The 24,007-nt window shown below is 42.1% G+C and overlaps 1 protein-coding gene across 1 annotated transcript in view; it reads left to right on the plus strand.

Moving 5' to 3' along the window:
• klhdc8b (kelch domain containing 8B) overlaps positions 1-24,007 on the plus strand; it is a gene marked incomplete at its 3' end in the record, with an annotated part of 182,772 nt that overhangs the window by 101,805 nt on the left and 56,960 nt on the right. The window contains exons 4-5 of the mRNA XM_079801795.1: positions 3,116-3,280; positions 22,815-23,039. Coding sequence (XP_079657921.1) covers positions 3,116-3,280; positions 22,815-23,039 — 390 coding nt within the window. The remainder of the gene's footprint in view (positions 1-3,115; positions 3,281-22,814; positions 23,040-24,007) is intronic.

The following is a 24,007-nucleotide window of genomic DNA, read 5'->3' on the forward strand; positions in this document are numbered from 1 at the left end:
GGTCCGTGCTTGAGTTTCTCCAAGAGGGGCTGGAGCGAAGGCTGTCTCCCTCCACCCTCAAGGTATATGTGGCCGCAATATCTGCCCACCACGATCTCTTGGAGAACAAAAAGGTAAGTCAGCACGACCTGGTCATCAGGTTCCTGAGGGGAGCTAGGAGACTGAATCCTCCTCGCTCTCCTCTCGTACCCTCTTGGGACCTCGCAGTAGTGTTAACTGCTCTGCAGAGACCTCCCTTTGAGCCTTTGCGGTCGGTTGATATTACGTTTCTGTCTATGAAGACGGCTCTGCTGACCGCATTGGCCTCAGTCAAGAGGGTCGGGGACCTGCAGGCATTTTCGGTTGACGAAGCGTGCCTGGAATTCAGGCCGGCTAACTCTCACGTGATACTGAGACCCCGGCTTGGATATGTGCCCAAGGTTCCCACCACTCCGTTTAAGGACCAGGTGGTGAACCTGCAAGCGCTGCCTTTGGAGGAGGCAGACCCAGCCTTGGCATTGCTCTGTCCAGTACGCGCCCTTCGCGCCTACGTAGACATGACGCAGTGTTTCAGGACCTCAGACCAGCTCTTTGTCTGTTATGGTGGAGAGCGGAAGGGAAGTGCTCTCTCAAAGCAAAGGTTGTCTCACTGGATAGTGGACACCATTGCTTTGGCTTACCAGCAGCAAGGCCGACCATGTCCCCTTGGTGTGAGGGCACACTCCACCCGGAGTGTGGCCTCCTCTTGGGCTCTAGCGCATGGCGCCTCGCTAGCAGACATCTGCAGAGCTGCAGGCTGGGCGACACCCAACACATTCGCCAGATTCTACAATCTCCGAGTGGAGCCAGTGTCCGACTATGTACTCGCCCCCCCGAGGGGCCGGTGATGGGCCAGGCTCAGGTGTCTTCGCTTGCTCGCCACTCCACTCCACGGACTGGATACGTGCGATATTTTCCTCAGGTGAGCTCCCCGAGAGCCCTGCGCTCCTCCAGCACTGTCGACGCCGACATCAGTTCAGTCTGCCCTTTCGAGCCCAGACCCTCATGTCCGGCCAGGTGCCCCATGTGCATGGTTCCCTCCGGCGACCCCCACATGTGTATTTCACCGTAAGTCTCCGCAGTGAGCGGGTTTCTTCCCTTGGCGTGTCCCCGCCACCCCTAGGGTTAAAAATCCACCTTCGGCTGGTACCCTAGAGATCTTCCATATGCAACCCTCTCCGGGTCATATGTGTCTCTTAAGTCCTCCCCACGGGTAGGCATCTTTGGCATTCCCTCACTGGGATATGCTTCCCAGTGTACCTTGGTATTTCTGTGTTAAGTGGGAGTCCTTCGTCCGTACTAGTCTTACGACAGGGTACTCACACTAACGCAGGGCACTGGAAGACAGCTGAGTGGCGGGATTATTTTGGGACCCCCATTCGTTAGTCACTAACGTTACGTCGTAGTGACTGAACGAAAGGGAACGTCTCGGTTACGGATGTAACCCTCGTTCCCTGAGGAGGGAACGGAGACGTAACGTCCCCTTGCCACTTCGAGCTGTGCTACCTGGAACGCAGGAGTTCAGTCTTGGCTCCTCAAGCAGGTAACATAATGCGATATTGCCTCGTACTTCCTTATATACTCACGCAGTGAGGCGGAGCTACGTATGCAAATTCCGCATGCCCCATGGCATTGGCACGCCATTGGGCGTTTTCTCAAAACTCGAAGTTGATAGGCTTCTAAGCGAAACCCCCATTCGTTAGTCACTAACGTTACGTCTCCGTTCCCTCCTCAGGGAACGAGGGTTACATCCGTAACCGAGACGATGCTCGGCCCTGGCTGCTTTTAGAGCCTTTTTATAGCGTGACATGCTGTCTTTCCACACGATTCTAAAGACCTCTTTAATGAGTTTGTTTCCATTCTCGCACTAGTTTGCAAGTTTCCTTCTTGATAGCTTGAGTAATAATGTTTTACCATGATGCAGTATTTTTAATCTGATGGGTGCAACAGTTTCTAATGTACTAGAGAAAAATGGTGACCATACTGTTAGTCAATTCCTCAACTTCATTTGTCTGTTTGGGTACACTGAGCAACTTAGACAGATCAGGTAGGTTATTTGGGAATCAATCTATAATGGTTGGGATAATTGTTCTACCTGTTCGATAACTTAGCGCGGTATGGAAAATATCAGCAGTATACACGTTACAGGGTAGTGATCAGTGACATCACTTTGCGGTAGAATATCTATATCAGTCATTATAGTCCAAAGGCAGACTACTTTCTCAAAACTATAAACGCAATCATTTTAATCATTTCACACCATTCTTGTGTTGAAAGCACTAGCATCACATTGTCTTCACAACGTCAGTTAACACACAATTCTCATTATGTGAACATTAGTATGCAAACTAGTTCACACAGCAGTTAGAATGGGCTTTGTAAAAATAGCTACAGATGAGTTCTTGGCTTTGGATCCAAACAATGTAGATAGTGCTCATATTAGAGGAAAAGTATAAGTATTGAATGAAGTCATTGCCTTTCCTTTGAGGAACAACATACCTTCTAAATGTAAATTGGGCTCTTTTATATTGAGGTTTGTAACATTAAGTTTGTAGTTTTGATATATTTATTGTCAGTACACCAGGCTTCTTAAACATGTCCACCATCAGCAAAGTAGCACTAACCAGCCTGAACAAGCTTGTGAATTCATGCCAGGATAAGCCGATTTTTCACCAGATGGGTTCAATAAATGTGTTTTAGCGACTGAGAGAAAAACATACTATATCTTTTGGTAGAGCTTTAATAGAAAAGTTTGTGTGGAAGTTCAAAAGTTTGGGTCAGTTACTGTATGTGAACACATTCATTTTTAATGTTCTGTCCTTTAGGGGAAGAGAACAAATGTGGACTGTGAGGTTTAGAGGTGGAATTTATGTAAACCTTAAAATAGCTGGAGCTGAGGGGAAAAAAAGCACGTCTCTAGAGATTCTCCACTCTGGCATGGAGAAAACATTTATTTTTCAGACTAGTGACTCACTTCCACTGCTCTCTCATTTCCTGATTTGTTTGTTATTAATTTGTTTAATAAGGGATGCGGGAGACTTGGAAACCGAGTTCAAACTAATTTCGGTCTCTCTCTCTTTCTCTCTGTTCTTCTCAGATGGCAAGGTGTATGCATTAGGCGGGATGGGAGCCGACACAACCCCTCAGGCCTCAGTGAGGCTGTATGAGCCGACAAAAGACCAATGGCTGCCCCTCACCTCCATGCCCACACCCCGCTACGGAGCATTCTCGTTCCTGCATGGTAACAAGATCTATGTTCTGGGTAAGCCCTCACAAAATTGTCTCATTAATCTGAATAATTCTGTTGTTTGTCAGAAACACAGTCTTGGTGCCCTAGGAATAATAAGACATGACCAAATAATAAAAAAGTGCAGGCAAATATAGAGCAGAGTCTAATGGTAAAACTTTTGTTTAGTGTGAAAGGCGAGTCGAAGCTCAAATCCCAAGCTAACATAGTTTTTTAAAATGCAAAAAAAAAAAAAAATTCTTCTCATTTTGTCTGCTGCTAAACTTGAACATTATACAGTTTTCAAGCAACATGACGGTGGTAACATGAGTAATCGTGCTTTTGTATATTTAAACACTACCGTTCAAAAGTTTGTGGTCAGTAAGACACATTTTTTTAAAATGTAAAAATATGCACACTGAGGTTGCATTTTTTTGATTAAAAAAATACAGTAAAAACAGTAATATTGTGAAATATAGTTTTATAACAATATAAAATAACATTTTTTAAAATTAATATATTTAAAATGTAATTTATTCCTGTGATGTCAAAGCTGAATTTTCAGCATCATTATTTCAGTGTCACATGATCTTTCAGAAATCATTCTGATATGCTGCTCCAGAAGCATTTCTTATTATTGTCAACGTTGAAAACAGTTGTGCTGCTTAATATGTTTGTGGAAACCATGTTACATTTTCTTTCAGGATTTTTTGATGAATGTAAAGTTCAAAAGAGCAGCATTTATTTGAAATAGAAATCTTTTGAAACATTATAAATGTTTTTACTGTCAATTTTGATCAATTTAATGCGTCCTTGTTAAATAAAAGTTCCCCAAACTTCTGAATGGTAGTGTTATAAATATATAAACATACATTGCTCTTTTAGCAGACTGTGTAGACTAGGCAATAATTATAATGTATCTTATTTTCTGTGTCAGACTGTGTCACAATATTCTCCAGGAGCAGCAGATGTGGTAACAACACCTGGTAATTGTTCATGCCATGCCAGGGCTGATAAGAACTGTGGAGTGGAGTCATTTTTCAGTGGGGGGAAGTGAAATCTGCACTGCAATATGCTGCAGGGATCTGACGGTCTACAGCAGAGCTGTTCAATTCTTACCTTAGTGTTGGAAATCACAAAAGAGCATTAAATGGAAAGCTACACTGCAGGTTCCCATGATACAGTCTGACCTTTAAAAGAGCCACAGCCTTAGGCTGCAAGTTACTGCCACCAGTGGCCAGTTTTGGGCTGAGTGAAAGAGACACACACCCTAAGTGGCTATTTGCTACTCTGTATGTTTGTGTTTGTGTGTAAGGGTGTACTCACACTAGGCACGGTTGCCTTGAACCGTGCCCGAGCGTGATTATTACGGAGACAGCTGACTTTGATGGAGGAATTTGCAGCTTTACCTGCAAACTACAATTCATGCTCATCAATAAGGTGAGAACCAGGACTGTTATAAACCTAAATATACTTGATTACACTCGAAAAGTGTATCCAAGTAGTAATAGTTTGGTGTTTGTTGTCATAATGACAGTAGCGCACAGCGGTTCCGTGCTCTGCCACAGTTAGCGCTCACACTGCATGCAAACCGTGCTCTGGCCCACCTCTTCCAAGCGGGCTAGGGTCGGCCAAATGAACCGCGCCAGGGCAAGGAACGGAACACTCACACTTTTCAAACGAACCAGGCTTCGCGGGTCAAACGGGCTCTGGCACGGTTTAGAGCGCCTAGTGTGAGTACACCCTAAGAGTATGCATGTTTGCTCATGTATATTTTATATATAAGCAGGGCCTAAAAATAACACTCACCAAGCCCCAAATGCAAGTAAAAATCTGTGTTGGCGAGTATATGAAGCGGTGTCAATCACCAGTTGGCCGTAACAATGCAAAATTGTGAGAACAAGAACAAATGTGAACGATGCTCAGAATGGTTGACGGCCCAGTGCTGTATTGTCACGATTGCTGCCTTGCCAATTTAAATATTCAAGCGCAAGAGGATGCAAAGGGAACTCAATTCGTTACCCGCACTCTGTGCACAAACATCCGAAGCGTGCGCCCAGAAATCTGCGTCTCAGACAGTGCACAAATACTGAATTGAGCTCTCTTTCACGTCGTCTTGTAGTTGAACAGACATATTCAAACAAAATAATGTCAGAATGCCCATCTTGACACGTATCCTCTTAAACTCAGTCAGTGAATGTAAACAGTTGAGAAAGGAAACATGTGTATCAGTATATTGGATCTGTGCATTAACTCTTAAAGTGAAGGCAGCCTAATATTCCTGCTACTGTCTGTGTTTTTAATGTTAATCAAACATCAAAAGAACTGAGAAACATTTCTTACTTTAATAAGGATTAATTTATGTTTCATGGCTGATAAAAAACATTTATGGCCAGTACATTTTCTTATGTCACTTGCCATTGTCAGGTGTGGCAAAAAGTAATTATATACAATTTTTTACTGACAAAATATTGTCCCCAGAAGTTAGCTAAATGTGAGCTATTTGGGGATGTTCTTAAAGATACTTATTCATAAAATGGGTCAATGAAAAATAGGAATGACCATTAGAATGTAAAGGAAAAATCTTTTTAAAAATGGTGGTCTTATTTATGTTGGTGTCAAATGTTTTTGAAAAACATGAATTATTCATTCATAAAAATTATTATGTTTTTGGGATGCTGCACCAAATAGCATTTTACAACCTGAATCAACCTTGCCTTGTCATAAAAAGGTAAAATTGTTGGATGTTTTAAGAGACTTATTGACATCGACACAGTCAAGACAGTTTTTTTCCTGAATGTTAGTCACACCTCACTTTTTAGTTTATATAATTAGTAGAGCCAGACACAAAAAAATATTTATTTTGTGTCATTGACCCATATAATGTACTGTAATTTTTTTTTTTTTTTAAGTGCCAAAGACTTTTTGTAAAGATTAGGGTTAATAGTTAGTCATTTACCATTTAGGTACTGTTTGTTAGGTGGTGTGTGCGTGTGTGTGTCTGGGAATGCATGAACTGAAAGAAATGTATACCTTAACTACAATGTACTTTGTTGAGCATGTGGAGTGGTTAGACTGTGTATGTATAAGTTTGATAGTTGATCAGAGTGCCCATGGGTATGATGAGCATGTGGAGTGGTCAATATGGGGTCTTGTTTTGGCAGATTTGTCCTTTCTAACCTCTCTCCACTGTGAGACATTCTGTTCAGGTCAGCCACAAAGATCAACTGCCCTGTCACTTTTTGAGAAGTCATTAAAACTGCCTCCCTACACACACACACACACACACTCACACAAGAGTGATGGGCAAGATCATCTTCCGATGCCAACATATCAGCCTGGTGAAGCAGACGCACCCTCATTACTGTTACACACCTGGGCTGTCATTCTCTCTCTGCAAGTACAATTTCTGCATTTTTAACTTCTTATATAGTCTTGTTTGGTTTATTTTTACAGCTCATACTGAATAGAAATGTGGTGAATTCAGCCGAGATGGCTTGAATGTAGATTAAGGAGAATATGTTAATGTGCGTGTCCTCCTAAATATCACCACCCATTTGCCTCTGGGAAAAATAAATGGATTTATCTTGAACTTCATCTTGCTTTAATGGTTTTAAGGAATTTTATTACCAATAGAGTAAAAACTAAAGGGATTTTTCTAAAGTGAAGTGTTCACTTAAACTATTTATGTTTATAGATTTCCCTGGTAACTTTAAACTCTCATTTTATTTCTTCGTTCTGCACAGATTCATTTTATTGGAATTGGATAAATGCAACTCCTTTACAAACCTTCAAAAACTTAACCATTCATAAAATTATTAGAAATTGAGATATAATGTGTGAAGTAAGTGAAATAAGAAATAAGGATATTTTCCCCTTGGACTGGACTGATTCTCCTCCTACACTGTGACACAGTTTTGTCTTGATGGTTAGGCTTAAACTCATTGATTTGACATCACAGGGAATAATTCATTCAGAGTCTCTTTGTATGCAACCCTTGCTTTTTCTTATATCCCTCCTTGAAGTCTTCATCTTTCTTTCTTTTTTTCTATCTCTATTCTCTCTCTCTCTCTCTCTCTCTCTCTCTCTCTCTCTCTCTCTCTCTCTCTCTCTCTCTCTCTCTCTCTCTCTCTCTCTCTCTCACTCTCTCACTCTCTCTCTCTCACTTGCCCTCAATGGACCACTCGCCTTTGTATTGCTTGTGATGTGTTGGATACAGTTTGACACTTAGAAAAAGTTTTGCATTGAAGATCTTCTGCTTGGTGACAGCAGTAAAGTTAAGAAACTTAATTCTGTTATTTGTCGGATTGCTGGACCACAAATAGAGCCGCAGCAGAATCACATTAGGGCCAAGAATGAGGAATGAGCCTGTATCACAGAATGCTCATTTACTTTTGATTTACTTTGAGATGCGCCCCGCAAGGTCTATCACTGAGCACAGACACTCGATCACATGTCACCCAGATGCACCACGCTATCTCCCCAAAATAAAATCCCTACTGTGCGTGCTAATATCGTTACCGCTGGTGCAGGCAGGAGAGCGACGTGACTCTATTTATGGAAACTTGAACATTCTCAGAGAAAGTTTTAAGCTGCATGAAATGTGTATTCTGCTAATTCTGTCATTAATTACTCACCCTCATGTCGTTCTAAACCCATAAGACTTTTGTTCATCTTCAGAACACAAATTAAGATTTTTAATGAAATCTCAGCAATTTCTGTCCCTCCGTTGAAAGCTACGCAACTACCACTTTGCGCTTCAAAAAGTTCATAAAGAGATCGTAAAACTAATCCATATAAATTGAGTGGTTTAGTCCAAATTTTCTGAAGAGACATGATTGCTTTATATGATGAATAGATTGAATTTAGTCTTTTATTCACATTTACATTGATCAGCAAACAAACAGAAGCTCAACCAAACTTGCTTGATGCGCGAGAACAAAAATCATTGGTTCTTGCGGAAGCTCAAATGAGCTGCGTAACACAAGAATGAATCTCATTGGTTCTCGCATGTCAAGCGAACATGCTTGAGCTTCCGTTTACCACAAATCATGTATGAGTTGATGACTGTTTATATGTGAATCAAAGCCTGAATTCAATCTGTTCATCATATATAAAGCAACCTTGCCTTTTTAGACTAAACCACTCCATTCATATGGATTAGTTTTACGATCTCTTTATGAACTTTTTGAAGCGTCAAAGTGGTAGTTGCGTAACTGTCTATTGAGGGACAGAAAGCTCTTGCTTAATTTTTTCTAATAATTTCAGTTTTTTTGTAACTTTATATTCATCAAAGAATCCTGAGAAAAATAATAGCATTATGGTTTCCACAAAAATATTAAGCAGCACAACTGTTTTCAATATAAGGAATGTTTCTTGAGCAGTAAATCACCATTTCTGATTTCTGAAGGATCATGTGACACTGAAGACTGAAGTAATGATGCTGAAAATTCAGTTTTGACATCACAAGAATAAATTACATTTGAAATTCAATTGAAATATAAAAGTTATTTTAGTAATATTTCACAATATTACTGTTTTTACTGTTTTTGATCAAATAAATGCAGTCTTGGTGAGAATAAGAGATTTCCTTTATTACAAATAAATAAATAAATACAACTTTTACCAACCCCAAACTTTTGAATGAAAGTGTAGTTCTCAAACTCACGCCATTGGATGAGCCAGTAGTTGATATTTGAAATTAACTGAAAAACCTCTGTGCCAACACACTTGCCCATATTTTTTACACAAAAGCTCTATACTGCAACACAGGGGTCTTCATGTCTTGAATTTTTGTCTGAAAAAAGTGTTTAAAACTAATACAATATTAAGTGAACTTAAGTAAAAATTTAAGTTTGGAAATAGGGGAATACCGTTTCCATGAAAGAGTGTACATGGTCTCCAACAATGCTTAGTTAGGTGGTACATGTCAAAGTAACATCCACATGGATGGCAGGACCCAAGGTTTCCCAGCAAAACATTGCCCAAAGCATCACACTGCCTCCGTTGGCTTGCCTTCTACCCATAATGCGTCCTGGTACCATGTGTTCCCCAGGTAAGCGACGCACAGGCCATCCACGTGATGTAAAAGAAAACGTGATTCATCAGACCAGGCCACCTTCTTCCATTGCTCTGTGGTCCAGTTCTGCTGCTTACGTGCCCACTGTTGGTGCTTTCGGCGGTGGACAGGGGTCAGCATGGGCACCCTGACTGGTCTGCGGCTATGCAACCCCATACGCAACAAACTACGATGCACTGTGTATTCTGACACCTTTCTATAAAGAACCAGCATTAACTTCTTAAGCAATTGGAGCTACTTTTCTTGACTTATATAAATATAAGTATACATATGTCAATATAAGCTACTATGTTGTTATAGGCCAGGTTTAAAATCCAATGCATTATGTAACATGGTTCCGGCTTCGTCTTTCTATCCACCTATAGGGGGAGTTTGACGTTGATGACCCTCCTGTAACATATTCAAGATCTCATGTTTCTTTGTTTTTAAATTCAGATTAACTGACGGATTTACTGTGTGATGTTTTGTGTTGATGTGTGTTTTACTTTTTTTTTACTTTTTGGCGAGTGTGCATGATTCTGGTTACACAGAGACCGTCTGTCTTCAAATCTGTCTGTGGTTGGGTCTGAGCCAATAGTAGCCTCACTTCACTCAGCTCAATATCTCGCCCATACACGTCTCTGTTGAATCTGCTTGTGTATTTGCCCTCGTCCCCTCAGCTAATTTCTCACAATTTTGACCATGGAGGCTTTAATGATTGAAGGCGAAAGGCTGAAAGAGCTGAAAGAAGTTAATTGGAGATGTCCAGAAAGGTCAAGAGAACAAGTCCTCTTAAATGGACTGCTGTAGCCTCACTTCTCAGAGAGACACGCTGCCTTGTTCTCAACGCTTTTTCCTCTATCTGTTACTGTCTTGACTGCATTTCCATTTTTTGGCCTCCTTTCTCCATCACTTCTCTCTTCCGCATTGTTTCTCAGACAGGTTCTTTCTCTCCTCCCTTTGTTTTCTCTTGTGTGTGTTTTTTTCCCTGGCTCTCTGTTCTGTCCCAGAGGGCTCTCAGTAATGCCAACTCTGGGAGGAGATCAGTCACATTGTGAATGCATAGACAAGGAAAGAGAACGTGCGAGAGGGGAAGAATAAGAAGGGGAAAAAATGAAGGCATACCTGGAATCGTGACAGTTTTGATGCATTCTGAGCTCTCACATACATAAACAATGATACACACCCTAGAGTTTGTACTCTTTACATTGTTCTCCAGAGAGGTTTATGTATCTTTGTTGTATAGATCAGTCACAACTGATTTTGTTTCAGGACCCATTGGACTTCAAGTAGTGAACCAACACAAAACCAAAACTATTTATCGTAGAAAAGTAAATCACTTTTTTAATTCACTGAAATCAACAGTTAAATTGGTTAGTGTTGACAATTTTGGTCTCTTGAATTTTTAGGGTTGCATGTTTGTATTTGTTTATTTTTATTTTTCATGGTTTTCAAGGATGAGGATATGTCCCACAACCTGTCCATGTTGGCATATGCCTGATTTGGCTCCTTTACCCAGTGACAGAAGTCTTAGTACTTAAATATCACAGTGTTCAATTGGGCATGGGACCTTTGATGTCAACAACAAAAACATGTCAATGAGACAAGTTCTACTCCATTCATTTTTCATCATTTTTAGTTTGATTCACCCAAAAATGAGAATTCTGTCTTTGTTTACTCATCATCCAAACCTGTATGACTTGCTTTCTTCTGTGGAACATAAAAGAAGATATTTTGATAATTGTCTCAGTGGGGTTTTTATTGTCCAGACAATGGAAGTCAATGTTAACTAAAACCGCCTGGTTATCCACCTTCCACAAAATATATTATTTTTTATTCCACAGAAGAAATTAAATCATTAAAGTTTGAAATGACATGAGGGTGAGTAAATGAAGACATTATTTTCATTGTTGGATGCATTATCCCTTTAAATGCACAATTATATGGTATATGGCAACTCTCTTTATGGTCCAACCAGTTGAGAACCACCTCAGTAAGGGTAGTGTCAGGGTTGGTGAAGGGAAAGGAGCGAGGACTCAAGAATGCAGAAATAAGGGCTTTTAATATTGATAATAAAATAAAACAAGACAAAAACAAAACTACCCCGAGGGGGAAAAACAGACTTGACTAGGCTTGGCTTGACTTGAAGGGAGCAGGGAAACAGGAGGTACATACGACGACGATTCAGCCCTGGACTGCAAACACAAGAAGATTAAATAGGGAACAAACAAAGGAGGGTAACGAGGGAAGACAGGTGGGGCAAATTAACCAATAATCAGGAAACAAGGTGGGCGGGGTTAGACAATGGACACGAGCACATGGCACAAAGAAACACTTAACAAGACATGTGCTCACACCAAACATGACATGAACATGCAGCTAATGAGAACTCACCAGCTGCATGTTCACACAAAACATGACAACATGACAACATGACGTAGCACGTAGCCAGTGAAAAACACCAACCACGTGCTACACAACATAAGACAAAACATGAAAGCACACGGCCGATGTAAACATGAACCGTGTGCTACACAGAACACACAGACAGAAGAGCACACGCTCACATGACAAAACAAACACGCGGAGCATGAATGTCCGAATCCCAACACAAAACTGAAACCCAAACTAGACCGAAGTGCTGGGATCCGAACACCACGCCCGCACACAAAACACAAGGACAGAAGAGCACGCAGCTTGAGCATGCTCAAAGCTGCGCGCTCACACAAGACAAGACAAACAATACAGGAGTGTCAGGGCTCTGTCACAAAACCATGAATAAACTAGACAGAAGTGACAGAACCCTGACACTACCCCCCATCAAAAGGGACGCCACCTGGCGTCCCTAACGAGGGACACCAAAAACAAGACAGGAACAAGATAACACGACAGAAACACAGACGAAACACAAGACAGGAAAATCAAAACACAGAGACAAAGAGGGGAGGGAGGGGAGCCAAGTCAGAGCCAGCAGGACAGAGCAGAACGTCTCTAGCAAAGACCAGGGAGGGACGGGAGGGTTGAGCCAGGGAGGCTCAGGCGAGTCTGGAGTCCCGGCAGAAGGCCAGGGCGGAGCAGGAGGGACGAACCAGGGTGGCTTCGGCTGATCAGGAACCCCGGAAGACAACCAGGGTGGGACCGGAGGGATGGACCAGGCGGGCTCCAGCGGGTCAGGAGTCCTGGCTGAAGGCCAGGGTGGTGCCAGATGGACGGACCAGGCAGGCTCCGGCGGGTCAGGAGTCCTGGCTGAAGGCCAGGGTGGTGCCAGACGGACGGGCCAGGCGGGCTCTGGCGGGTCTGGAAGGCTGACTGGGCCCCTCACAGGAATCAGGACGGGAGCCAGATGCATGACCGGATGCAGGACAGGAGACAGAGTCAATACCAGACATTGATCAGGGGCCGGAGACCTCACCGGCCTCGGGTCAGGGGCTGTGGCTGGCAGGGCAAAGCGAATGGGTGGTGCGGGCAGCGCAAGACGCCTGGGTGGCTCGGGCAGGGCAAGACGCCTGGGTGGCTCGGGCAGGGCAAGACGCCTGGGTGGCTCGGGCAGGGCAAGACGCCTGGGTGGCGCGGGCAGGGCAAGACGCCTGGGTGGCGCGGGCAGGGCAAGACGCCTGGGTGGCGCGGGCAGGGCAAGACGCCTGGGTGGCGCCTCTGGGCTGGCAGCAAGCTCTGGGATGGCCTCTGGGCCATGTAGGATGGAGGAAGCCTTCTTCCTCCTCCTCCTCCCCCTCCTCCGAGAACGAGGCGGTGGTCGGGTGCTTACCACCTCCGGGGGAGCTGCAGCCTCTTCGGCCATCTCTGGGGGAACTGTAGTGCTGACGGACGCCTCTGGGAATGCTGCAGCTTCTACGGCCGCCTCTGGGGGTGCTGCAGCTTCTAAGGCCGCCTCCGGGGAAGCTGCAGCCTCTTCGGCTGCCTCCGGGGGCGCTGCAGCGTCTACAGCCGCCTCTGTGGATGCTGCAGAGTCTTCGGCCAACTCTTGCAAACCTGCAGCGGACACACACAACATGGGCAAACCTGCAGGGTGTGTTGCCCCCACTGGATTGGAGACAGTTGAGTCGGGCCGGTTCTTTTTCCTCCTCCTACTCCGTTTCATCGGAGGGCTGGGGCTTCCACTGACTGCCGCCTCTGGGGGAGCTGCAGTAATGACAGCCGCCGCTGGAGGAGCTGAAGTGCTGACAGCCGCCGCTGGAGGAGCTGCAGCATCAATGGCTGACTTAGTCACCTGGTGAAAGAGAAACTCCACAAATTCCCCAAATGTCAGGTGATCCAGCGCTCTCATAACCCACCAGTCACGGGGCTCATCAAGGGCGTAGTTGAAAAGGTCCTTGAGAGCAGCGTCGTTGAACCCCAGACCCTCAGCAGCGCTGCTGAATTCCAGGGCAAACCTTCTTAGATCAGCCCCCTCTTGGTGAAGGGAGCTCAAGGCCCTGAACTGGAGCATGTGCTGGTAGAGAGGGCTGGAGACAGTGGAGGCTGGTGGATGGGGTGAGCCCTTCTTCTGCTGAGTCCTCATTTTGGCTGAATCGTTCTGTCAGGGTTGGTGAAGGGAAAGGAGCGAGGACTCAAGAATGCAGAAATAAGGGCTTTTAATATTGATAATAAAATAAAACAAGACAAAAACAAAACTACCCCGAGGGGGAAAAACAGACTTGACTAGGCTTGGCTTGACTTGAAGGGAGCAGGGAAACAGGAGGTACATACGACGACGATTCAGCCCTGGACTGCAAACACAAGAAGATTAAATAGGGAACAAACAAAGGAGGGTAACGAGGGAAGACAGGTGGGGCAAATTAACCAATAATCAGGAAACAAGGTGGGCGGGGTTAGACAATGGACACGAGCACATGGCACAAAGAAACACTTAACAAGACATGTGCTCACACCAAACATGACATGAACATGCAGCTAATGAGAACTCACCAGCTGCATGTTCACACAAAACATGACAACATGACAACATGACGTAGCACGTAGCCAGTGAAAAACACCAACCACGTGCTACACAACATAAGACAAAACATGAAAGCACACGGCCGATGTAAACATGAACCGTGTGCTACACAGAACACACAGACAGAAGAGCACACGCTCACATGACAAAACAAACACGCGGAGCATGAATGTCCGAATCCCAACACAAAACTGAAACCCAAACTAGACCGAAGTGCTGGGATCCGAACACCACGCCCGCACACAAAACACAAGGACAGAAGAGCACGCAGCTTGAGCATGCTCAAAGCTGCGCGCTCACACAAGACAAGACAAACAATACAGGAGTGTCAGGGCTCTGTCACAAAACCATGAATAAACTAGACAGAAGTGACAGAACCCTGACAGGTAGAGGCCATATTTAATTTGACTCAGATAATGTCAAGTGAAAAATTATTATCAGATGAAATAGAAAGAACAGTTCATCTAGTATGTCGCATTTTAAGATCCTATTGAGATTTTCCAGATTACTTTGTCCACTGTGACCATATATTCAGTGTTCATCGGCTGAATGATTTGTACCCAGATGCACAATGGTATAACATGATCTTCCATCCATCACAGCCTCATTTTCATTCTCATCACATTAAATGTGCTGTCTGCTGTGGCTAATATCTGCTACTGTAGCTACACGCTCACAGAAGTCCAACTAACACATTTCTTGTGTTATCACTGAGAAGAGCTCATTGTTGTATCATCTCTCTGCAGTTTTAAAATCCCAATAATAAAACGCTCCTCAGACATATTTATGGAAGTAAAATAATGGCAATTTTTTTTTAAGCAAAAAAGCTTGTTGAATTGCACTACTTGAAAAAAATATGCATTGCATTAACCATGCTTGCATTTTAATGCATTCTATTTTTAGGGCTTGCATTTTTATGGCCTATAAAATCAATATGGTTGTATATTTATGATGTGAATATTTCAATTCAAAACATTTCACACAGTCCATATTCACCTCTCAGATTTCACTTGCAAAATATTAATTTTGTTTAAAAATACAACCTATAATATTCGACAGGCAATATTCCTTTACAAATTTGCTTCCACAAATTCAGTGGTTCAAATTCGACAGAAAATTTGACCGTTCACATCCGGGAACTGCAGGAATAGCAGTAGATTACCGAGCATAATCTCCATCTGCTGTTAGTCAGCCTCACCAGCAGGTGGTGCAAGCGGCTGTTGACAAAGACCAGAGCAATGTGTAGAGAGAGTCTTTCATTCATTAAATGGATTTACAGAAATGGAGCAAGTAATAGGTATTCGTGACCAATACAAAGAAAGGATTTTTAGAAATCTTGGCCAACTGAAAAGTATGAACATGAAAAGTATGAGCATGTACAGCACTCAATACTTAGTTGGGGCTCCTTTTGCCTGAATTACAGCAGCAATGCGGCGTGGCATGGAGTCGATCAGTCTGTGGCACTGCTCAGGTGTTATGAGAGCCCAGGTTGCTCTGATAGTGGCCTTCAGTTCTTCTGAATTGTTGGGTCTGGCATATCGCATCTTCCTCTTCACAATACCCCATACATTTTCTATGGGGTTAAGGTCAGGCGAGTTTGCTGGCCAATTAAGAACAGGGATACCATGGTCCTTAAACCAGTAACTGGTTGCTTTGGCACTGTGTGCAGGTGCCAAGTCCTGTTGGAAAATTAAATCTGCATCTCCATAAAGTTGGTCAGCAGCAGGAAGCATGAAGTGCTCTAAAACTTCCTGGTATATGGCTACATTGACCTTGGACTTCAGAAAACACAGTGGAGCAACACTAGCAGATGACATGGCACCCCAAACCATCACTGACTGTGGAAACTTTACACTGGACCTCAAGCAATGTGGGCTGTGTTTCTCTCCTCTCTTCCTCCAGACTCTGGGACCCTGATTTACAAAGGAAATGCAAAGTTTACTTTCATCAGAGAACATAACTTTGGACCACTCAGCAGCAGTCCAGTCCTTTTAGTCTTTAGCCCAGGCGAGACGCTTCTGACGCTGTCTGTTGTTCAAGAGAGGCTTGACACAAGGAATGCGACAGCTGAAACCCATGTCTTGCATACGTCTGTGCGTAGTGGTTCTTGAAGCACTGACTCCAGCTGCAGTCCAATCTTTGTGCATCTCCCCCACATTTTTGAATGGGTTTTGTTTCACAATCCTCTCCAGGGTGCGATTATCCCTATTGCTTGTACACTTTTTTCTACCACATCTTTTCCTTCCCTTCACAATATTCTAATTTTTTGAGATACTGAATTTGGGATTTTCTTGTCAGTTATAATCATCAAAATTAAAAGAAATAAACATTTGAAATATATCAGGCTGTGTGTAATGAATTAATATAATATACAAGTTTCACTTTTTGAATGGAATTAGTGAAATAAATCAACTTTTTGATGATATTCTAATCAAATGACCAGCACCTGTATATGGAAAAGCTGATATAGACACAAAAGCAGTGTTTGCATTTAAGTCTTTCATGGTTACTTTTGTACATGTAAGCAGCTTTCTCTACCGTGAACGAGATTATAATGTTATTCCCCGATGCTTACGTAGACGTACAGATCAAACATTACAGCTGAGGTAGACATATATTTCTCTCGGTTGATTAGTTTCCTTAACTTTATATCGCAGCGCTGTACTGCAATACTGGGGGTTTCCTCAATACGCCATACTCCAGGATTCCCCTGCCGTCGGGACACTTAACGTAGCTTAATACAGTGATATAAAAGACCAAACTCGCACCTCGCATATAGGCTACAGGCAAGCAGGTGGACTCAGAATATGAACATAACGGGAAAAGTTTCACGCTAAGCATTTACCAGTGATACTGGCATAAAGTTGGCTTGACAATGATATTGGACGATAGCCACACGTTTAGGGACTGTCTCTAAAGTTACATCATGTGTATACACGTTTCTAATTTCTTTAATTAAAAAAAAAAAAAAAGTTGTGCATCATGCCTGACACCTACATGAACACTTTACAGTTGGTTATATGACTGTAAGTCATTCTCTTCAAATGCTAGTGAAGTTAGAAACATGTATACACATAACGTTAGAGACGGTCCCTAAATGTGCTATCTATGTGCGGGAGAGGCTTACATGTACAAAAGTAACCGTGAAGACTTAAATGTAAACACTGCTTTTGTGTCTTAATCATTTTTTCCATACTGGCCCTGATAATCATCACAAATACGTCACTTGCTCCATTTCTATGACTCCATTTAATGAATGAATGACTCTCTCTACACCAGGGGTCAGGGGCAGGATGATATTTTGAGGCCCCTTTCTTGACATCAAAGTTTAGTGTTAGTGCGGCCCGCGCGTTGTTCTGAAAAGCACCTTTTTGCTGAATCGTTGCGTGTGCAGCGCTTGTCGCGCTTGCTGCCTCCTTTGTGTGTGTGTGTGTGTGTGTGTGAGAGAGAGAGAGAGAGTTGGCTCGCCCCTCCCTCGTGCAGTATATTTGGTTGACACCGCATGATTGACAGGAACAGACGAACGAAGCTGATCAGACAGTTGAAACGAATGTGGTCTAACAGCGCTCGTCAATGTCAAAATGATTGAGATGGCCAATCAAATCAAAGTAGGCGGGGTTAACGTTCTCTTTCGTCTCGTGCACACCACTGCTCAGTCTTCACACACAGACGAGTGCATCAATCTATCGCTTAATGCTGTTGCTGAGAGAGACTATTCTTTCCGGTGAAATCACAAAACAAAGTGCAAACGTGTCCATGGTCTTATTATACAATCATTGATGAACATCTTTGATTTTAATGAAGAAAAACTATAGGGCGGATGATTAGAACCCGGAACCTTTGACACGGTTGACAAAAATTCTTCCACCAGACCAATAGAGAATTCAAAAGTCTTTCGCGGATCTATGTATTTATTCACTCACTCATGCGAAGACTATCGGGACTAATAATATATTTGACAAATTAAAGGTCCCATGGCATGAAATTTTCATTTTATGAGGTTTTTCAACATTAATATGAGTTCCCCTAGCCTGAATATTGTCCCCAAGTGGATAGAAATGTTGATCGGTGTAAACCCGAGTTCTGGCTGTCTCTCTCTGCCTTTGAGAAAATGACAGGCCAGACGAGCCAATCCTGAAGTCTCCTGGTTTGACGTCCAAGCAGGAACGGTTACCTCCCTTTCCTCCGCCCAGAGAATCTGGCACGCCCATGCAAACGCTCGAGAGATCATGGGTTGTGAACGAGTGAATGCTGGCAGTTTCTCAAATTGTGCCGTTGGCCTTCAACATCCCCGACCCCCAGTACTGCATCTGGCCGACAGCGGAGGGACCAAACGCGGCGTGAGATTAAGCAGACGGGGGGTAAGCGTGAGCATATTCGGGCTAGCCAGCCTAGCCCCACAATAAACTGGATTACATTCGATTACTGCTGTTGTGTCTTTGTTTGCGCTGTGTACTCAACGCGCGTCACTGACGCTTTTATTTTATTTTAAAAATAATGCTATTATCAACACTTACTTTTAACTCGTTCATCTCGACAGCTGTAATGGTACTTTGCATGTGTTACAAAGTTGGTAATAATGATGAAGACGGACTCGGTGTGACTGGGACTCGTGTTTATTCAGAACTCTCAGATACAAACACAATAAACTCGCGCTGACAGACAGCGCTCTCACAACTCAGTAAGTACTATAAATAACTTTGTTAGCGATCGCTGAGCTCCGTCTCTGGTACGTCAGTGATGTCCGGTTCGCGAACGATCTTTCTTTTGAACCTGTTCTTTTTAGTGAACCGAATCAGTTCACCAAATCGGACTGAATCGTTCTAAACGGTTCGCGTCTCCAGTCAGCGCTGATCCATAATTTACTAAAGTTACTAACTTTTTGACATGAGTGACAGTCCCTCCGACTAGAAATAGACTAATAACCTGAAGTATATGCTGTAACTACAACAGTTCAGACATGCTGAGAACTGATGTGAAGTGAACTCAGGTCCATCCGTCTCTCTGGCAGCAGCTCGTGCCTGCTCGTGCCTCGTAGACCAAGTTAAACCACGCCCCCTCCGCTCATTTAAAATACAAAGATGTCAGCCAATCACAACAGTGGGCGTTTTTACTGAAGTCTCACAGCAGACACGCCTCTTGAAGCAGGGCATTCAGCCACAGGGCAAACAGCAGTATTGAAAAAATGCCTTTTATTTCTAAATTATGACATTTTATGATGTAAAAGTCATACTAACAATATAAGTACACCTCAGGAAACATTATAAAATAATAGAAAAATGCCATGCCATGGGACCTTTAATGCAAATATTGTTTACAAATAGTCCCAAAAAGATTATTTCCCAACTAGAATTAGACCTAGAATTTCGCTCACTGTTCTGTTTGACCTGATTACGGACTTGCTGTGAATTAGTCTATTATTTAAAATAAAATTAAAATCATTCATTATTTCATATTACACGATTTAATTTCTATAGGCTATATTTAGTTCAAATTCAGAGGAACAGTTCATGTTCAGAAGAAACATTCATGTTGAAGAACTGTTAATAATAAAGATTGAGAAGATTGGATCAGTTGTGCTACTTTTTTTTGGAATACTTGAAACACTTTTTATGTGTAATACTTGATGCGGCCCAGCCTGATCCAGAGTCTACCTCCAGCGGCCCCCAGGTAAAAGGAGTTTGAGACCCCTGCTCTACACCAAGTGGCAACCTCCCGCAGTTTCTCTTGTAGCCAATACGGAAGTGACTTAAACTGTAATTCATCAACTGGCCACTAGAGACAGGCTCCAGAAGGGAGCAGAATCTCATTGTGCCCCATGTTAAAATGCCCAACTTTACAGCAGATAAAAACATGTTTAAGCCTGGTACAAATTGTGGTTTTGGTCTATACGGCTAATTTTGCCCTGCATGACAACTGTGAGGGTGGTGAATTTTTTTTATAACTCATTGGTTTACATTATATAAACCCTGAAAGTCCTGCATAATTGAGGGCGTGGCCACTTTGAGTGACAGGTGGATAGCCATTTATCTGCTGTCTGTTAGTCATCCCGCCTCTTTGCCCATTTTCTATTGTCTGGGAGTGACGCGCGATGACGCGCTGCCAAGATAGCACCGACCAGCTCATCCTTACTTTACGCTTCAAAACTGCTCTTCAGAATCCTATGGGTGACGTCCATATTTTTTTTACAGTCAATGCTCTACACATTGCTCTGGTCTTCATCAACAGCCGCTTACACCACCTGCTGGTGAGGCCGACTAACAGCAGATGGAGATTATGCTCGGTAATCTACTGCTATTCCTGCAGTTCCCGGATGTGAACTGTTGAATTTTCTGTCGAATTTGAACCACTGAATTTGTGGATGCGAATTTGTAAAGCGAAAATTGCCTGTCGAATATTATAAATATTATAAATTATAAACATTCAACCAGGTTGAATTTCAGCCCATAAAAATGCAAGCCCTAAAAACATGCAATGCATTAATATGCAAGCATGGTTAATGTAATGCATATTTTTTCAAGTAGTACAATGCAACAAGCTTTTTTGCTTCAAAAACATTTTGCATTATTTTACTTCCATACATATTCCACATACAAAAACACCATGTTCACGTGACCTCAAGACTAGAGAAATAAGATCATTTGATTTATTAATGAAATAATAATTAATCTTGAGAGATGAAATAGGGACACACAAACACCATTCTGCTTGTATATAGAAAGCAACACAGTGGCTAATAAGTAATAACTAATAAGTTGACAGCTCCGGTACTACTTCCTGTGTAGACTAAGCAGTAGAGTATGAAGAGCTGGTTTGAAATGTCACTTTTGGTGAAAGTGCATAAATAATTTTTCCTTTCTGTGATTGTTTAATTGTGGTTGAGCAGTCTAGTTGAGCTTTTAGCCTTTTTGTCTAATTCTAGCAATGATAAGACCATGGGTTTGCTTTGGTTTGTGTCTGCCAAATGCATTCATGTAATGAAACAAAACCATTAGCTGACAACATTGATGTGTCCTAATGTGGCTTTCTAGTTCTTCATTACTTGCATGTGTATATGTTTCTGTCTCCTTTGGATGATCATTTGTGTTGTAGTCAGAAGCGTCATGTACCTTCGTCTCATTTGCTAAATGAATAAATGTAAATTAGTTTTTACATTCAAGCCTGTGTATGGCTGTAGGCAGTGGTGGACAAAGTACACAAATCAAGTAATTGAGTGAAAGATATCCAAATAAAATATTACTCCTATAAAAGTGTTAAGTACTCCTTTTCAATTTTACTTGAGTAAAAGTACTTTTTTAAAGTGCTTAAGTATTTAAAGTACTGCTTGATGGATGTTTATTTATTTATTTAGCAATTTTATAATTTTATAATTTTATAAAATTTATATCTAAATGTGTTTTGACAAATATAAACATAGGTTACAATAAAACATCACACGGGGCAAAATGCATTAACATTTTAAGAGATATTCGCTATGCAAACATAATAATTTTAACATCATTTTAAAATGCTATGGCAATGCGGGGAAGATGTATGGGCATTCATTTTCGTTACTTTAATGTTATATTTTACGTAAAACCTACCCGTTCAGACGGTAATACACAAATGTGGGCATATTCACATTCAAGCATCTCATGGCTAAAACAGCTCGCCCTTTATAAACAGCAGATTTAGTTCACAAGTAACTGACAGTTGTGACCTAAATATGATTTTCATTTACAATATTAAATCCTAAAATGTACTTTTTGCGCCATTAGTCATTTGTACACTCAAGCTCCGAGGATCTCCCGTTTTTGGCTCATTTTGAGTCAGAGTTGTGAATTCAGTCAATTGTTAACTGGAGACTCGCTCTGACCGGATCATTTGAATCAGTGAGTTGTTGAATCGAGAACAGATGCAATCGAATCAGTCTAATTCACGAATGAATCATTCAGTGCGATTTGTGAACCGATTTTTAACAGGTTAATTGGAGAGAATCGGACAGCGTTATCTCATCTCTGAGTGGGTGACTATTGCTTCAATTCAAAATGAAATGTAGAAATAAGTCAAAAGTACGATATTATGCTTTGGAAGGTAGTGAAATAAAAGTAAAAGTTTCCCAAAATAAAAATGCTCAGATGAACAGATACTAAAATGTTTAGTACAGTAACAAAGTAAAAATACTTGTTAACGTCCACTAGTGGCTGTAGATGTGCTGTTAGATGCATATTTATATCTGTGTGTGTGTGTTTTTGTGTGTGTGTGTGTGTGTGTGTGTGTGTGTGTGTGTGTGTGTGTGTGTGTGTGTGTGTGTGTGTGTGTGTGTGTGTGTGTGTGTGTGTGTCAGAGACCCAATGATATAGGCTGTCAGCTTGTCTGAGGAGACCAAAGCGTTGTCAGTGAGTCGTGACATGTGGTAATCGTGCACACACTGGCTCCCTGCAGGGACAGAGACGTGACACACTGACTGAATCGTATCAGAGAGATACCGACCCCCCCCCCCACACACACACACACACACACACACACACTTCAATTTAATCCTCCTTCCCTCTTCTTACTTTCCCCTTCGACAGGTGGGCGTCAAGGCAAGCTGCCAGTGACCGCATTCGAGGCCTTCGACCTTGAGATGAAGAGCTGGACGCGGTACCCATGTATCCCCAGCCGCAGAGCGTTCTCCTCGTGTGCTGCCAGTGACAGGGCATTTTTCAGCCTGGGCGGCCTTCAGCAGCCAGGACCTCACAACTTTTACTCCAGACCTCACTTCGTCTCCACTGTAGAGGAATTTGATTGTGAGCAAGGTGAGTAATCTCTTTTCCAGAATATTTATTGTCAAAACAATACACAACAGAAATATTAATATTAATATTAATATGTCAGCTCATTAGTATGTCTAGACATTATTCACTGGAATAATAAATATAACTGATAGTTGTACTGTAAAAAGTATGTTTTTTTAAGCCAAGCTTTGCTAAGGTTGGTGATTGCATTAGTACCATTCAGAAGTTTCAGGGCCGTAAGATTTTGTTTTTGTTTTTGAAAGAAGTCTCTTATTCTCACCAAAGCATAATTTGTTTGATCAAAAATAAAGTACAAAATATTAATATTGGGAAATATTATTACAATTTTAAATAACTGTTTCCTATTAAAATGTAATTTATTCCTGTGATTACTCCAGCCTTCAGTGTCGCATGATCCTTCAGAAATCATTCTGATTTGCTGCTCAAGAAACATTTCTTATTACTATAAAGATGAAAACAGTGCTGCTTCATATTTTTGCATAAACCGTGATTTTGTTTTTCAGGATTCTTTGATGAATATAAAGTTCAAAAGAACAGCATTTATTTGAAATGAAAATCTTTTGGAGACATTTGAACAGTAATTTATATGCCGTTTTACATGTTTAAAGTGTCCTTGAGCTTTGGAAAGGTGCTATAAAGCCTAAAACATTTTGGTTAGGCCTGTAAATAAGAAGCATTGTAGCTGTTTTTCTTCACTTAGGAGGATAAATGGATCTCAATGTTCACACAAAGGGCAAGCTTAAATAATGGAGGATTGTTTTTACTTAAATCGTTTCCATTAAAGGATTAGTTCATCTCAAAATGAACATTTCCAGGTCATTTACTCACCCCAATGCCATCCAAGATGTCCATGTCTTTCTTTCTTCAGTGGAAAAGAAAGTCTTTTGAGGAAAACATTGCAGTATTTTTCTCCTCACAATGGACTTCAATTGTAATTAAAGCTGCGAGCAGCGATGACGGGCCCAAGC

This window comes from Gobio gobio (genome assembly GCF_949357685.1).
Source record: "Gobio gobio genome assembly, chromosome: 21".
NCBI classification, from domain to species: domain Eukaryota; kingdom Metazoa; phylum Chordata; class Actinopteri; order Cypriniformes; family Gobionidae; genus Gobio; species Gobio gobio.